We start from the raw sequence: 18,123 nt of genomic DNA, 5'->3' as shown, positions 1-18,123 counted from the left end.
CGTATATTAAACCACTCATTCTCTGCTCCACATCACTCCCCAGAGTCTTATCGTTCACTGAGTATTCCCTGCTCTGGTTTAATTTCCAAAAATGCATTGCTTCGCACTTATAATTTTATAATTATCATAATTTAGAGTCCTTCCAGCCCATGAATCTGCAAGGTTCAAATAAACCCATGTGGGAGGAAACTGGAGTACCCAAAGGAAACCCACAGATATGGGGAGAATGTACAAACTCCTTACAGACAGCGCTAGTTTTGAACCCGGTTAGCTGGCTCTGTAATAGCACTGTGCCAACCGTGCTGCCAACTTGTCCAAGTTAAATCCATCTGCCACTCTGCTGGACAGTCCCATCTCTCTAAGTGAACCAGTGAAAGTCCATCACACAGGCTTTGGCTCAAGAGAGACTTCAAGAAAGCTGAAGCCAGTTTATAGTCTCAGCTGAGACCTTTGAGAGTCCTACGGTGAAGGGCGGAACTGGGAGATTGACCTCCTCGAGACCATGAAGCCATGGGCTTGGTCAGTTGTGGCCAGGGGGAACCTTCTGGACTCAGATTGCTGGACCTTGCTTGGCGCTCCAGTAAACATCCAGCTGCCTACCGTCTGTCACTTCCAGGAAGGCTTTGATGATGACACTCCCAGCCACATTGAGCGCTTGGCAGCTGTAGTAACCCACATCGGACCGCTGGACATTGGTGATGGTCAGGTCCCCCACCTGTGACACAGAAAACCTGCTGGAAGGTTCCGGTGGCTGGTAGGAGAAAAGTAGGTTCTGCAAGGACAAGAAGACACAAGGGAGAAACTTAATGGTTGATGAGGTGAGTGGAGTGGAGTGGGAGAGTGAGAAGGGGGCATGCAAGGAAGGGGAAAGGAGCTGCAAGAATTGGGAATGGAGGGGTGGGTTACACCAGATATTCAGGGCAGGAGTTGGGTAGAGATTTTGGAGAGGTGGGTTCACACAGCTGGTTGGGACAAGGAAATGGAGGAAAGTGGGAAAGGTGGGTTGATGTTGGAAGGAGAAAAGGATTAAGGGAGTGGGTGAGTTGGGAGAGGGGATGGGAAGGAGAAGAAGGGGTAGGGTGGGGAGAGCAGGAGATGTGGAGAAGCAAGAGGTGGGAGGGTTGGTGAAGGGGAGGTTGGTATATGGTGGGAAGGGGAGAGGGGAGGAATGAGGCAGGAGAGTCGAGAATGTCAAGGAAGGGGAGTTAAGGAGGTAGGGAATGGGAGGGGGAGGGAAGAAGAGGACATTTTGTGGGTACAGAGGGATGTAGAGACATGGAGAGGTCAGAAGAGGACAGTAATCCCCTGCAGTGATTCCCATTGAACTCTGACCTGTGGAATTCCCAGTGCAGCCATGGAGGGAGAGGGTAGAGTGGGAATTCTGCTCCCTTTTCCCAAGGGGGTTGGGCCTGATCTTGGGACTGCTCTGGGAATCCTGTGGAGGAGGCAGTGGTCTTCTTTGGAGATAAGGCAGTGGCAACAAAGGGTCCATTCAACCAGAAGGTGGATGGGTGCACACATTGCGCCTTGTGCCCAGACACAATTTCACCATCGTACATGCATGCAAACACTGACCACCTGTATGCACAAACCCCATGGGCACAAACCCACGAATACACGTACCACACAGGCACACGCCCACATACACACACCCACACATCCACAGACACACACAAGACACATGCCCACACACCCCCATGCAAGTGTGCATGCACACAATCACTCTCACAGACACACACACTGACGCACTCAAAAGAACACATATATAAACACATGTACGCAGATGCACAAGAACATGAATGCGTACACTGGCTTACACATCATAAACATGAACACACACAGAACACATGCCCAGACAGGCGAAGGTATGGACCATGTTGACCCAGTAACTCTGGTAATGGAGCCAGCCACACTCCTTCACCACCCCTCCCCCTCCCCACGCCATGCTTCCCTCCTGGGAGTGTGAACTGGTTACATTATTGGGGAGGTTGACAGATTCTTGATCAGTAAACATGCCAAAGGTTATGGGGAGAAGGCAGGAGAATGGGGTTGGGAGGAAACATACATCAGTCCTGACTTGAATAGCAGAGCAGACTCCATAAGCCCTCATTCCCTTCCCCTATCACCGAACCCCTGCCCCCATAACCAATCCCCTGCCCCCATCACCAATCCCCTGCCTCCACCACCAGTCTCCTGGCCACCCCAATTCCCTCCTCCATCCCTTGCCCCATCATTGATCCCCTACCCCCATAACCAATCCCCTGCCTCCACCACCAGTCTCCTGTCCACCCTTGATCCCTTCTTCCATCCCTTTCCCCATCACCTATCCCCTACCCCTGAATCTCTCTCCATCCCTTGCCCCATCACCGATCACCTCCCCCATCACTGGGCCCCTGGCCACCCCCAATCATCTCCTCCCATCCCCTGCCTCTGTCATCAAGTCCCTACACTACCACCATTCCCCTGACTCGCCACCGATCCACTGGCCAGTCACCAATCCCCTTCCCCCGCCATCATTCCCCTGACATAGTCACCGATCCCCTGCCCCTGTCACCAATCCTTGACCCTGTAGCTGTTCCCTTGCCCATGGCACCGTTCCCTGGGTGCACCGTTCCAGGAGGAGGGAAGAGATTTGTGCCTTGTGTACCCACCTGACTGCCCTCCCTCTGCCAGAAGATGGCTGGCTGGGGGTTCCCCGTTGCCTCGCACATAAAGGTCACTGTTCGACCGACCGCAACCATCTGATCTCGCGGCTTCACCATGAACTGCGGTGGAGCTGTCAGAGAGAGAAGGAGAAAAGAGCAGCGGGTTACTGGCAGAACCGTCAGAGACTACTACACTGAACCGCACTGTGGGAAATAGGCCACTCTGCCCATCCAAATTTTTAAGCCCTTTGATGGAAGAATTAGATCCGTTCTCCACATTCTGCAAAATTTTTCCTTTCGTGGACTTTTCAAACAAAAGTCTTGTTTCCAATGTACTTTCAAGCACATGTGCTGGATCACAGCACAAACATATTTATATAAATGATTCCTGGGATTATATTGAGCTCAATTCATACTGTTAGTTTTTTAATTTGCCTCTGATGAAACTATCCAATTTTTAAAAAAATGATCTCACGGGGTGGGGGGGGGGGGAGGGGGGGGAAGAGAATATTAATGAGTCATAGAAGAGAGAGGGGGGGAGCTAGAGAAAAGTAAGGGGAGGAAGAGGGAGGGTGAGAGGGAGAGGGAGAGAAAGAGGAAGAAGAGTATTTGGCTTCAGAGCATAGAAAGAGAATAGGAAAGAAAGTAAGAGGGGAGGAAGAGAGAGGGTGAGGGAGGGAGAGGGTGAAAGGGAGAGAGAATGTGAGACAAAGAAAGAAAATGTATTTGTCATAGAGCATAGAGAGAGAGAAAAAGTGGGGGGGGAGAAACAACGGCCATTGTATGATAATTCTGGGGGGTTTGGCCATGGTGGGCCCTGGACTGGTGAAAGCTGCAGGCTGTTAGTACAGGAATAGACCAGTCTGTCAATCACTCTGCTCCAGAATGAGCGTGGTTTCCATTTCCGAACCCTGGATTTCAGGAAGAAGGTCTGACTTTGGAGAGAGCAGAGGAACAAATACAGACTTAATGGTCTTCATTGCCACATGATCTAGAACTTGATTATAGAACTATCAACATGGAACCACTTGATCCAATATCCTTCTGAACTCTTCCTGTCCATAAATCTGTACAAAGGTCTTTTGAACAATGTAATTTTACCCACATTTACCAATTCTTCTGAGAGTCACTCCCCTTCGATCTACGCCCTCTAATATTTAACCTTTCCACAAGCACATTTGGGGAATTAAGAGTGAGTGGAAAAAGATGGGTGGTTGGTGGATCTGAGTCCACGGGCAGATCAGCCCTGATCTCATTGAATGGAGGAGGATCGACAGGCCAATTTGCCTCCTCCTGTACCTCTTTCTTATGTCCTTAGAAATAGTTTCTCCTAATTCATCATTAAATGCCCAGAAGCACCATCCACCTCTGACCTGATCTCTTCCGTCCGACCACTGAGCCCTCCCACTGCCCTTGACCCACATAATCTCCAAGCAATGCTTGCATTTTAAGCAACCCCACTGCCCCTTCCATGATCTCATCCCCTCTGTATCCTCTACCTCAACAACAACGTGTGACCTCCATGCTTCTCAATTTTATGTCTCTGATAATCCCTGAATTTAAATCTTTCGCTAGCACACTGTGCCTCCAGCTGTCTGGACCCTGAATTCAGGAAACCTCTTAAATAAATTTCTCCATGTCTGAGACATTCCATAAAGCTGACCTTCTCTACATCAGTGAGTCCAGACACAGACTGGGAGATCGCTTTGCTGAGCACCTTCGCTCTGTCTGCATCATTTACAGGAATCTCCCAGTGGCCAACTACTTCAATTCCATGCCCTGCTCTAATGCTCACATGTTTGTCCATGGCAATACCCTGCTAGCCCCGTTCTTCCTCCCTTCCCAATCCCTCTGTCTTCTTTCCTCCAGCTCTCCATTCACAGAGCCATCCCTTCCTCCCCTGTTTGCAATTTTACACAAGCCCTGAATTCTGTTCTCCCAGAACTATACTCAAGGAAAGAGCCCATTCTTATCAGAAATATGCATGGAATTTTAAATACAATTACTTTGAAGGGACCTGTTAAACACATCTATATTATACACATGGAGACTTTAGGGTTGGGTACAACCTCAGCATTTGAAAGACATCTGGACAGGTACATGGTTAGAAACGGTTCAGGGGGATAAGGGCCAAACAAAGGCAAATGGGATGACCTCAGGAAGACAAACTTGATTGGCATTAGAAAGGGTTCAGAGAAGATTTACTAGAATGATACCAGGAATACCACGGTTAGCATTTGAGGAACATTTGTCAGCTTGTTGGAGCATCTTGCACTCCTGTACGTGGATCCCCAATCCCTAGAGGGCAAGGAAGTATGACAAGCCCTCTGCCTCATGAGTAATATTATAGCAACATTGCTCAAAGAATACTGGAAGCGTTGGATTCCTCCCAAAGACCGGAAGTGTCGGATTCCTCCCAAAGACCGGAAGCGTTGATTTCTTCTCAAAGACCGGAAGCGTTGGATTCCTCCCAAAGACCGGAAGTGTTGGATTCCTCCCAAAGACCGGAAGCGTTGGATTCCTTCCAAATACCAGAAGCGTTGGATTCCTCCCAAATACTGGAAGCGTTGGATTCCTCCCAAATACCGGAAGCGTTAGATTCCTCCCAAATACCAGAAGCGTTGGATTCCTCCCAAATACCGGAAGCGTTGGATTTCTCCCAAATACCGGAAGCGTTGGATTCCTCCCAAATACCGGAAGCGTTGGATTTCTCCCAAATACCGGAAGTCTTAGATTCCTCCCAAAGACGTGCTGGTAGGTGAATTGGTTACAGTGTAGGTTAACAGCAACAAAAACGGAATGGGGAGTTTGAGACAGCATACATTGTATGGGTACAAGCACACAAGAAAACAGGAGCAGGAAAAGGCCACTTGGCCCCTCAATTCTGCTATGCTTTTCAATGGCATGGCTGAACTACACCAAACCTCATCTACTCCTCTGGGCTGCACTCCAGAAGAATGAGGGGGGGACCTCATAGAAGCATTTCAAATGTTGAAAGGCCAGGACAGAGTCGATGTGACAAAGCTGTTTCCCATGGTAGGGGAATCTAGGACAAGAGGGCACAACTTCAGGATTGAAGGGTGCACATTCTAAACAGGGAATGTGGAGAAATTTCTTTAGCCAGAGAGTGGTGAACCTCTGGAATTTGTGACCACGGGCGGCTGTAGAGGCCAGGACATTGGGGTATTTAAGGCAGACATTAGTTGGTATCTGAATAGTCAGGTTATCAAAGGTTATGGGGAGAAGGCAGGGGAGTGGGGCTGAGAGGGAGAATGGATCAGCTCAGGATAGAATGGTTGAGAAGACCTGATGAGCTGAATGGACTCCTTCTGTTCCTATTATCTTTATGGTCTAAGCTCCATCCTCTCCTCTGGACCAGATTCCCATGGTCCCCTGGTCCTTTTTAAATTTTTCCACTTCCAAAGGAATTGGGACTATTAAGATTGCTCCCTCAGCAGCTGCCATGGGCCCTCTCCACAAAGTGGGCCCTTTTGTGTTTAAGTATTTTCAATTTAATTGAGTGGTACAGCCCTTCTGGCCCACAAGTCTTCCCCATCTGAATATCCCACATGACCAATTAACCTACCAACCTCGTACAATTTTGGAAGATGGAAGGAAACCCTTCCAGGTCAAAGGGAGAAGGTACAATGCACTGTTATCAATAAGGCAATGGGCAACATGGTTGGTGTAGCGGTCAGCGTAATGCTGTTACAACATCAGTGATTGGGACTGGGATTCAAATCCTATGCTGTCTATAAGGAGTTTATACATTCTCTCTGTGTCTGCGTGAGTTTCCTTCGGGTGCTCTGGTTTCCTCCCACCATTCGAAATGTACCAGCAGTTGGAGGTTAATTGGGAGTAATTAGGCGGCAGGGGGTCCTGCTTGCTTGATTAATATTTTTTGCCAATTAGTATACTTCAGAATTAACTCTATAGGTGCAAGAATTTGGGACATTTGGAGATCTACATACTCTCTCTCTCTCTGTTTCAACCAGCAGCCACTAGCAAATAGCAAAAAAAAGTGCAAAATAAATAGGTTAAAAATACAGAAGTCTAAAATTGGCATGCCTTGCCGTTATCTCGCCAATCACGCAACAGGCAAGCTCAAGCAAACCAGAAAATTTACTTATCTGGCATCTACCAAACCCCAAAGGTACCAGATACCAGAGGCTTTATATTTTTTTTATATAATGATACATCTGGCCCATGAAACCCAGCCAATTATATACAATTAACCCAAAATCTCGTATGTTTTTGGAGTGTGGGAGGACACCGGAGCAGCCAGAGTCAAGGGGTCAAAGTACAAACTCTTTACAGACTCTGCAGGATTTGAACTCACGTTAACTGTTCCAAATCAGGTGCAACTTTAAACCCATGAATATTCTCCTCATTCAGTTATAAACACCCACTCCCGCTAGTGAGAGGAAAGGAAGGTGAAATGATGTCACCTCTCATCACTTCAAGAGGTTAAATGTGTTCACATCAGACATAGCTCTGCTGGCACTGAATGGTGGCTGTAGATGTGATAGAGTGATTTGGTCTGTTCCCTCCTGAATGCCTTGTCTGATTCCAATATTCCTGTTCCTCCCAGGTCCGTGATTTCTACAGGCTGTGGTGCAGCACACAATACCATTCGCATTCCCTAAATCCCTCAGACGTTGCTGGAAATTTGAACCCAGGCCAGACCATTTGCCCAAAAATAATTCTTTTCCATCACAAAATCTTCAGCCAGGGTTCCTCATGGCCACTGGATCATGACTTATGGCACACTAGTTTTGGCATTTGTAGTGTGGTGGGGGGGGGAGGGGTGCTTCCAACAGTGTCAGGGTTACAAAAGGAGCAGAGAAGATCCCTTAGTCACCCTTTCTAACACAGATCACCTGGATGGAATCCTACTGGTTGTGGCCTGGGTAAAAATAGAATCATTGTCTTACAACACAGAAACAGGCCCTTCAGCCCAACTTGAGGTACATGAGGAGGAATTTCTTGACCCAGAGGGTGGTGATGAGGAGGAATTTCTTTACCCAGAGGGTGGTGAATCTGTGGAATTCATTGCCACAGAGGGCAGTAGAGGCAGGTTCATTAAATATATTTAAGAGGGAATTAGATATATTTCTTCAGTATAAGGGTATTAAAGGTTACGGAGAGAAGGCGGGGACGGGGTACTGAACTTTAAGATCAGCCATGATCTCGTTGAATGGCGGAGCAGGCTTGAAGGGTCGAATGATCTACTCCTGCTCCTATCTTCTATGTTTCTATGTTTTGTAAATGCCATTCCACCCACACTGGTCCAATCTGCCTGCATTTGGTGTATCTCCCTCCAAACTCATCCTATCCATGTATCCATCCAATTTTTTTCTTGAACATTGCAATAGTAACTACCTCAACTCTCTCCTCCAGCAGCCCTGCACCTTCCAACCTCTGTAATATAAAGTTACCCTCAGGGTCCTGTTAAACCCTCACCTTAAAACCATGTCCTCTAGTTACCGATTCTCCTGTTCTGGGCAAAAGAATCTCTGCGCTCACCCAATCTGTTCCTCTCAATATTGTAGCCAATTTGTCAAAGAACTTCTTTGGCTGCAAAAGTTGGGAGACATCTTGAAGACTTGAAAGACACCATGGTAGTGTGGCAGCAAGCAAGACCACAAATCTAGTCCTCTTAATGAAAATCATTCATATTAACCATGCTGAGCCCTCCCCACAATGACCACATTTTACTTAAAACCTTCACTCACCTTAGCCCTTGTAAAAACCTGTGGAGAAAAGTTTTAAGCAGCACGGTTTTTTTTACCTTATCTCTTGGTTCAACATTACCCATACTCCCCTCTTTTTTTTGTTTTAAAGCACTTCCTGTGGCCTGACCTCATTGCCAGTGGCAACAGAACTGTGTGAGCTGGTTGGTTGGTTGATGGAGGATGGATGGTTGGGATGAGTGAAACACAGTCAGCATGGGGCGCAGAGAATGGCGGATGAGACTTACCAGATGAACCAACTGGAACAGAACAGATAAAAGGAAATAAATTAACCAATCGGATGAATCACACCAGCATCAATAACAATGCAAGAAAGAAAGAGCAGTGCCATTTCTTACAACCTTTACACACAACCAGCCAAGTCCATCATGGGCTCCAGCCTCCTGACCTTTGAAGACATCTGCCTGAGTTGAGTGGTGTCACAACAACAACCTTGCACTCAACATTAGTAAAACAAGGAGCTGATTATGGACTTCGGGAAGGGGGAAAACAGGAAAAGAAAAGCCAGTCCTTATCGAGAAGTCAGCAATGGAGAGAGTGAAGAACTTCAAATTCCTGGGTGTCAACTTCTCTGAAGATCTATGATGGGGCCTCCACGTCGATGCAATCATGAAGAAGGTTCACCAGCGGCGATACTTTGTGAGGAGTTTGAGGAGATTTGGCATGTCACCAAAGACTTGCAAATTTCTAAATGTGGAGGGCATCCTGACTGGTTGCATCACTGTCAGGTGTGGAGGTGCCCATCCACAGGACAGAAAAAGACTATAGAGTGTTGTGAACTCGGCCAGCGCCATCATGAAATCAGACTTCACTCCATCGAGGACATCTACAAGAGGCGATGCCTTAAGAAAGCAGCCTCTATCCTCAAGGACCCCTCACCATCCAGGCCGTGCTCTCTTCTCACTGCTACCATCAGGAAGGAGGTACAGGAGGCTAAAAGTCAATAACTTATAGAACACATTACGGGCCCTTCAGTCCTCAATTTTGTGCTGAACTATATATTTCTACCAAATATAAATGGCACAAAAACAGGTTCCTCCCCTCTTCCATCAGATTTCCGAATGGACAATGAACCATAGGCACCACCTCACTTCTTTCTCGTCTTTTGCACTAATTATTTATGTTTAAATAGGGTATTTAAGGAATTGTAATTTATAGCGCTTTTTGCACCTGTAGTACACAACATTGCAAAAAAAAAACCAATTCATGATAATAAACCTGATTCTGATGCAGTGAGTTGGAGGGATGTAGTGCTACATGAGGGCTGGAGAGGAGAGGAGGGAGGAAGGGGCTTGGGAAGGAGTACAGGCTGACAGGACATTTTATTATGTTGCCTGCAATTTTATGCAAAACACTCTATCACCTGTATCCACCGACGATCTCTTTCCTGTCAGCCTGTGCTCCTCCCTTTGGCCTTTCCTCCCTCCACACCTTTTTATTCAGTCGACTGACTGTTTTTGTTTATGCCTGATGAAGGCTCCAGGACCGAAACATTGATTCCCCCTTAACTTTCTGTGGATGCTGCGTGACCGGCTGAGATTCTCCAGCACGTTTGTATACTGCATTCTACCCCAGCAACTGCACCTTCTTGTTTAACCTCATTGAAAATAACTTTGAGTTTCTGAGGACAGTTTGCACTGGTCAATCTTGAGTGGAGAAGGTTAATTATGATTTTTTTAAAAAAGCAATGAATGTTAAAGATTTCAGCATTATTATGAAGCAAGAGATAGGGATAACATTCCAGGTGTCCTTGCATCAGACTGATTGGATGAACAGAAAGGGTGAAGAATGGTATGAGTTAATGGGTTGATCAGTTTTTATTTAGCCAGGGCATCAAAGATTATTGGGAGAAGGCCGGGCAGTGGGGCTGAGTGGGAAAATGTATTGGCTCTTAAATGGTGGAGCAGACGCGATGGGCTGAATGGCCTATTTCTGCTCCTATGTCAAATGGTCTTTGAACCTGTCGATCTTATTGGGTGAATGTTTGGTAGGTGGAGAGGGTTCAAGAACCAGGGGACATGGTATTTGTAGATGACTTGCTCAAGAATCAAATCTGCCAAGGGAAAGCATTTTTTTAAACAGCATAAAGCATTTGGGTCTGGAACATAAGGGGCAAAGACTGACTCAAGTGCAGAGTCCAATGAAGAGGTGGGTGAGAATCTCATAGGAATGCATGCTGGCGTTTATATCTAAAGGAATAGGATATAAGAGCAGCGATATGATGTTGAGGCTTTATAAGGCATTGGTGAGGCCTCAATTGGAATACAGGGTACAGTTTTTGGACTCCTTATTTAAGCAATGATGCGTTGGCATTGGAGAGGGTTCAGAGATGATTCACAAGAATTATTCCTGGAATTAAGGGATTAGCACTTGAGGATCATTTGATTTCTCTTGGACTGTACTCCTTGGAGTACAGTTCATTTAGAAATAGAAGCATTTTGCATGTTGAAAGACCAGTAGCAAAGTTATTCTCCATGGTAGAGGAGTGAAGGGCAAGAGGGCACAACGTTAGGATTGAAGGGCATTCATTTAAAATAGAGATACGGAGGAATTTCTTTAGCTGGAGAGCGGCAAACCTCTGGAATTTCCTACAACGGGAGATGAGAGGATATGTCCTTGGGTGTATTTAAGGCAGAGATTGATAGGTATCTGTATAGTCAGGGTATCAAAGGTTATGAGGAGAAGGCAGGGGAGTGGGGCTAAGTGGGTGTATGGATCAGCTCACAATGGAATGGTGGAGTAGACTCGGCGGGTTGAATAGCCTATTTCTGCCCCTACTTCTTAGGGTCCAAGTTCCACAATGGGAAATGGGATGAGATGGACTGTTCCTCTTCCAGCAGGGACTCAATGGGCTGAGTGGCCAACCTCCCTGCTGCATATATCCTGCTGAGCGGATTCACTGATTTATGTATGCAACTGTGCATTCCTTTACCCATTTTGAGTGCTTGCCCTAGCTACACTCTATCCAGGTAAGGATTCCTGTTGCCAATTAGTTGTTGAACCCAGGCCAATCTTTGTGCAGTGATGAAGTTTCAGTGAAAGAGATCTTGCACACAGGTCGCTGGCACCCCATCCTTTGGGGGCTGAGACCAACAAGAGCTTTGGACGCCCCCAACAGACTGGAATTTAGTCACATGTAATTAGGCAATAAGTAGTGGCACTGACACATCAAAGCAACAAAATAAAATATCAAAAGGGTAACTTTAATGGTTATGAGACAGAGGTGCCCTTTTCTTTCACTGGCCACGCACTGTTTGAAGCGCTGAGAATAACAATTTGCTCAATCGCTTTTGATCGATATATGTTCAGGCTAGCCCCTGCATGCCCTCCAAGGTTACAGTTGATACAAGTATCTTTCTCTGTGGTTTAAGCATCCTGATAAGTATGCAGCTCAGTTCTGTAGCACGGTTGTTTGGAGGTTCCCAATCTTTTTGTCCCTGAAGAAATGCCATAAATTGGCTGATCTGTCCTACCCAATGATTCTAACGATGAATTAAAAAGCCTGAGCTGTTTGAATGCATGCAATGTGTTTGCCTTTGTTCACTGGCGTACATAAATGTGTAAATTCTCAAATCTTTTGTGTGTGACATTTTATATATACTTTCTAATTGGAATTTGTGTGTATTTAGTGGCAGTGTGTAAATCTAGAGCGTGTACTTTAAGACAATGTGTGTGTTTACATGTTGTGTATAATTCTGAGTGTGTGTACCTTAAGACTGTGCTTGTGTTTAGAGGCTGTGTATAATTCTGAGTGTGTGTACATTGAGGTTGTGCTTGTGTTTAGAGGCTGTGCATAATTCAGCATATGTACTTCGAAGCTGTGAATGTTTAGGAGCTGTCTGTATTTCTGAGTGTATGTACTTTGAGGCTGTGTGTGTGTTTAGTGGCTGTGTGTAATTCTGAGTGTGTGTATTTTGAGCCTGTGTGTGTTTAGGGGCTGTCTGTAATTTTGAGTGTGTGTTCTTTGAGGCTGTGTGTGTGTTTAGGGGCTGTCTGTAATTCTGAGTGTGTTTTCTTTGAGGCTGTGTGTATGTTTAGGGGCTGTCTGTAATTCTGAGTGTGTGTTCTTTGAGGTTGTGTTTGTGTTTAGGGGCTGTCTGTAATTCTGAATGTGTGTTCTTTGAGGCTCTGTGTGTGTTTAAGGGCTGTCTGTAATTCTGAGTGTGTGTTCTTTGAGGTCGTGTGTGTGTTTAAGGGCTGTCTGTAATTCTGAGTGTGTGTTCTTTGAGGTCGTGTTTGTGTTTAGGAGCTGTCTGTAATTCTGAGTGTGTGTTCTTTGAGGCTGTGTGTGTGTTTAATGGCTTTCTGTAATTCTGTATGTGTGTACTTTGAGGTTGTGTGTGAGTGTTTCTGGGGGCTGTCTGTAATTCTGAGTGTGTGTTCTTTGAGGCTGTGTGTGTGTTTAAGGGCTGTCTGTAATTCTGAGTGTGTGTACTTTGAGGTTGTGTGTGTGCCTTGTGACTGGTTTGTTGGTACCTGTTTTACGTCTGCATGCTCCATTTCAGTGCATGGCCTGAGAACAAATATATAAAAGAAGAGCTTGATTCGGCCATTCAACCCATCAAGTCTGCTGTACATGACATCGCAGCTGATATGCTTCAGGCCTCCACTTCTCCTCTGTTCAGCTATCTCTGAGTCCACATCTGTTGTCTGATGTATGTTTGAAACTGTGCACATGCTGTCACTATATGTGATTTGGGATTGAGTTTGTTTTGAAGCAGCAAGTGTTTAATGACAAAGTGTTTTGCGATTCTGTGCAGGACAAAGAGCCTATTTCCCTGTTGAACAACTCAAGGACTGTTTTAAAGAGTGTTTAATTTGAAACTGTGCATTTGAGAAGGTGTGTAGAGTGCCTGCTTTGAGACTCTGCATTTTGACACTGTGTTTAGAGGGTGTTTTCTTTTGACACTATGCTTCTGTGACCGTGTATGCCTTGTCTGATATAGAGGTCTACAAGATTATGAGAGGCATAGAAACATAGAAGATAGGAGCAGGAGTAGGTCATTTGGCCCTTCGAGCCTGCTCCGCCATTCAACGAGATCATGGCTGATCTTAAAGTTCAGTACCCCGTCCCCGCCTTCTCTCCGTAACCTTTAATATCTTTATACTGAAGAAATAGATCTAATTCCCTCTTAAATAGATTTAATGAACCTGCCTCTACTGCCCTCTGTGGCAATGAATTCCACAGATTCACCACCCTCTGGGTCAAGAAATTCCTCCTCATCTCGGTCCTAAATGGTTTGCCTATTATCCTCAAACCATGGCCCCGGGTTCTGGATTTTCCCACCATTGGAAACATCCCATCTGCATCCATTCTGTCCAGTCCTGCCAGATTTTTATAGGTCTCTATGAGATCCCCTCTCAATCTTCTAAACTCCAGCGAGTACAATCCCAATTTGCGCAATCTTTCCTCATAAGTCATTCCTGCCATTCCAGGTATCAGCCTGGTGAATCGCCTCTGCACTCCCTCCATTGCAAGAACATCCTTCCTTAGATAAGGTGACCAAAACTGCACACAATACTCCAGGTGTGGTCTCACCAAGGCCCTGTACAGCTGCAGTAAGGTATCCTTGTTCCTATACTCAAACCGCCTGCTGTACCTGCATGCTCGCCTTCAGAGACTGGTGTACAAGTACCCCTAGGTCTCTCTGCACTTCCCCATCTCTTAATCTATTGCCATTCAAATAGTAATCTGCCCTCCGGTTTGTATTACCAAAGTGGATAACCTCACATTTATCCACATTGTAGTGCATTTGCCATGTATCTGCCCAGTCCCTCAATTTATTCAAATCACAATGGAGCTTCCTGACCCCCCTCTTCCGTGCACACAACCCCTCCTAGCTTAGTGTCATCTGCAAATTTGGAGATATTACATCTAATCCCCTCATCCAGATCATTAATGTAAATTGTGAACAGCTGGGGTCCCAGTACAGATCCCTGTGGCACCCCACTGGTCACCGCCTGCCACTCAGAAAATGAGCCATTTATCCCAACTCTCTGTCTTCTACCTGCCAGCCAGTTCTCAATCCACATCAATACTTTGCCCCCAATCCCATGAGCCTTGATTTTGTAAGCCAGTCGTTCATGCGGGACCTTATCGAAGGCCTTTTGGAAGTCCAGGTACACCACATCCACTGGCTCTCCCCCATCTATTTTACCTGTCATCATCTCAAAGAATTCCAATAGATTTGTCAAGCACGATTTACCTTTTGTAAATCCATGTTGACTCTGTCCGATCCTTTCTCTGCTAGTCATATGCTCCGCTATTACATCCTTAATAATGGATTCCATCATTTTGCCCACTACTGATGTTAGGCTCACCGGCCTATAATTCTCTGCTTTTTCTCTACCCCCCTTTTTAAATAGTAGGGTAACATTAGCTGCCCTCCAATCCATGGGTACTGATCCTGAGTCTATCGAGTTCTGGAAAATAATTCTTAAAGCATCTGCTATCTGAATGGCCACTTCCTTAAGTACCCTAGTATGTAGATTATCAGGCCCTTGGGATTTATCTGCCTTCAATCCCATCAATTTCCCCAAGACCATGTCCTTAGAGATACTGATTTCTTTCAGTTCCTCCCTTGCATTAGTCTCTATGTTTCCCAACATCCTTGGGAGGTTATTTGTATCCTCTCTTGTAAAAACAGAACTAAAGTAAGAATTTAATTGGTCTGCCATTTCCTTATTCCCCATTATATATTCCCCTGATTCCGACTGCAAAGGACCTACTCTGGAGTTCACCAATCTTTTCCTCTTGACATATTTATAAAAGCTTTTGCAGTCGGTTTTTATATTTGCCGCAAGCTTACTTTCGTAATTTATTTTTGCTCTCTTGATTAATCCCTTTGTCCTCCTTTGGTGCATCTTGAACTGCTCCCAGTCTTCGGTTGTGGTCCTGTTTTTGGCCAATAGATATGCTCTCTCTTTGGACCTAATGCTGTCTCTAATTTCCCTTGTTATCCACGGTTGAGTCACCCTTTTTGGTTTATTTTTATGCCAAACCGGTATAAACAATTTTTGCAATTTCTCCATTAGATCTGTGAATGCTTTCCATTGTCTATCCACAGTCAACTCCACCCAATCAATCTTACTCAACTCCCATCTCATACCATCATAATTCCCTTTATTTAAATTCAGGACCTTAGTCTCGGATTTAATTTCATCACTCTCCATGTCGAGTGAGAATTCGATCATATTGTGATCGCTCCTACCCAAAGGGCCTCGTACAACAAGATTGTTGATTAGCCCCTTATCATTGCATAATACCCAATCTAAAATGGCCTGCTCCCGAGTTGGTTCCTCAACATATTGGTCTAGATAACCGTCCCGTAAACATTCAAGGAATTCCTCCTCCTCAGTATTTTTACTAATTTGGCTAGTCCAATCTATATGCAAATTAAAGTCTCCCATGATGACAGCTGTTCTCTTATTGCACGCTTTTCTAATTTCTCTTTTAATGCCTTCCCTCACCTCTACACTACTATTTGGAGGCCTATATACCACCCCCACTAACGTTTTCCGCCCCTTGCTATTCCTCAGTTTTGCCCATATAGATTCCGCATCTTCCGAGTTGACATCCTTTCTGTCAATCGTGTCGGTCCCTTCTCTCACCATCAGTACTACCCCACCCCCTTTTCTTTCTTGCAGATCCCTCCTAAATATCGTATACCCCGGGATGTTAAGTTCCCAGGCTTGCCCACCCTGCAGCCATGTTTCTGTAATCCAAATCAAATCATATTTGTTTATCTCAATTTCCACAGCTAATTCATCTACCTTGTTCCGAATGCTTCTTGCATTAAGATATAAAGCCTTCAGATTTGTTTTTTTTACCCTCATAGGTAGAGGTAGATTGGACAGCCAGCACCTTTTTTTTTTACCAGGGCGGGAGTGGTCAATACCAGAAAACATATGCACAAGGTGAGAGGAATAAAGTTTAGGGGAGAGGTCAAGGGTAAGTTTATTTACACAGAGAATGGTGGGTGCCTGGAATATGTGGACAGGGTGGTGGTGGAGACTGGTACAATAGGGACATCTAAAAGATTCTTAGTCACATAGATACAAGAGAAATAGAGGGTTATGGGTGTGAGGGAGGGAAGGGTTAGATGGTTGTGAATAGGTTTACATAGGTCAGCACAATATTGTGTGCTGAAGGGCCTATACTGTGCTGTAATGTTTTATGTTCTGTATGTGGCTTTTGACTGCATGTTTCGTGACAGTAAATATTTTGTGGCTTTTTCATTGAATTACGTGTGCATTATGACTGCGGTTGGACAAAAACACATATTTTGTGGCTGCATTGTGAAACTGAATTAGTGTGCAATGACGTGATAGCCAGTGTTCTACCACTCTATGTTTTATAACAGTGTGAGGAATGTCTGTGTGCTTTGGAAACCATGCACATGGTGGCTGTGTGTGTGCTTAGAGGCAGCCTGTGTTTTACGATTGCGCTTGGCTTGTCCACTACATGTGGAATGTGACAGCATGCACCTGACGGCAATGCAAAGCACTGTGTGTGTTTTAAGGCCACTAATTTGGATGGTGTCTCAGTTCCGATCTTGTACTCTGGAAGAACAAAAGCGATCCTGGGCACCTCTTACAGAAAGAGTAACCAGGAAGGAAAAGGCATCTCATGCACCAACAAGGGAACAGTCATCACTGCTTACGGACATAGAAGATGAAATGAAATACATCTTTACTCAACACTAGCTGGAGACATACCACAGCACAGAATGAGAATGAGTCTGTCCAGGAATGGTTAACTTGTAAAAGCACAGAAAAGCTGGAGGAACTCAGCAGGTCTCACAGCATCCGTAAGAGATAAAGATATATCAGCAACCTTCTGGCCCTGAGACCTTACTCAAGGAATCAGTAAAATGCAGCATGCACCTGAATTAAAAGACTATCCATATCCAATTAACACCTTTTGTCTGTTGGCCTGTGCTCCTCCCCCTGCCCTTTCTTCTCTCCTCTCCAGCCTTTTAATTCAGGTACCTGCCTGCTTTTTCACTCAAACCTTGAAGAAAGGCTCTGGTCTGCAATGTCGATAATGTATCTTTACCTCCTATGGACGCTGCGAGACCTGCTGAGTTCCTCCAGCATTTCTGAGTTTTCACTACAATCACAGCATCTGCAGATTTTCACGTTTCACTCGATTTGTTAATTTGGCACGTTTGTTATGTTAATTTCAAGAATTCTGATGCCCATCTATTGTTGTTATACATTTATGACAATAAACGATACAGCTGATTAGAACCATCGAACATGCAGCACAGAAAAAGGCCCATCAACCCGTCTAATCTATATAGGTACTGTTATTCTGCCTGGTCCCACTGACCTGCATCCCTCCATACCCCTCTCATCCATGTACCTGTCTAAATTTTTCTTAAATGTCAAAATTGAACCCGCATTCACCACCTCAACTGGCAGCTTGTGCCGCACTCCCTCCATTCTCTGCGTGAAGACATCCCTCCTCATGTTCCATTTGATTTGAGCCAATCTATAATCTGGTGCAGGTGAGGGAGGAACTGGTCCCTTCTGAGCCAGGGTGAGGAATGAGTTCACCAACGTCCATTGAAGGTTGATGGCCCAACCATCACACCATTGCTATTGGAGGGAAATCAAGGTGGGTGGACTTCAAGGGTGGACTGCAAAGGACAATGGGACATCCTGAAAGAGAGCTGGAAGGTGATAAATCAATCCAAACACAGCAATAAGAAATAGGAGTT

At 45.3% G+C, this 18,123-nt stretch overlaps 1 protein-coding gene across 1 annotated transcript in view; it reads right to left on the bottom strand.

Annotated features, from left to right (window-relative positions):
- Positions 1 to 18,123, bottom strand: part of robo1 (roundabout, axon guidance receptor, homolog 1 (Drosophila)) — a 523,895-nt gene that overhangs the window by 80,757 nt on the left and 425,015 nt on the right. Inside the window, exons 9-11 of the mRNA XM_069892429.1 lie at positions 3,674 to 3,689; positions 2,652 to 2,776; positions 601 to 772 (exon numbers count right to left, since the gene is read on the bottom strand). Coding sequence (XP_069748530.1) covers positions 601 to 772; positions 2,652 to 2,776; positions 3,674 to 3,689 — 313 coding nt within the window. The remainder of the gene's footprint in view (positions 1 to 600; positions 773 to 2,651; positions 2,777 to 3,673; positions 3,690 to 18,123) is intronic.

The sequence above is a fragment of the Narcine bancroftii genome, chromosome 7 (genome assembly GCF_036971445.1).
Source record: "Narcine bancroftii isolate sNarBan1 chromosome 7, sNarBan1.hap1, whole genome shotgun sequence".
In the NCBI taxonomy this organism is placed as follows: Eukaryota; Metazoa; Chordata; class Chondrichthyes; order Torpediniformes; family Narcinidae; genus Narcine; species Narcine bancroftii.
Note: the sequence above shows the minus strand (reverse complement) of the source record. Positions and strands in the feature narration are given on the sequence as shown.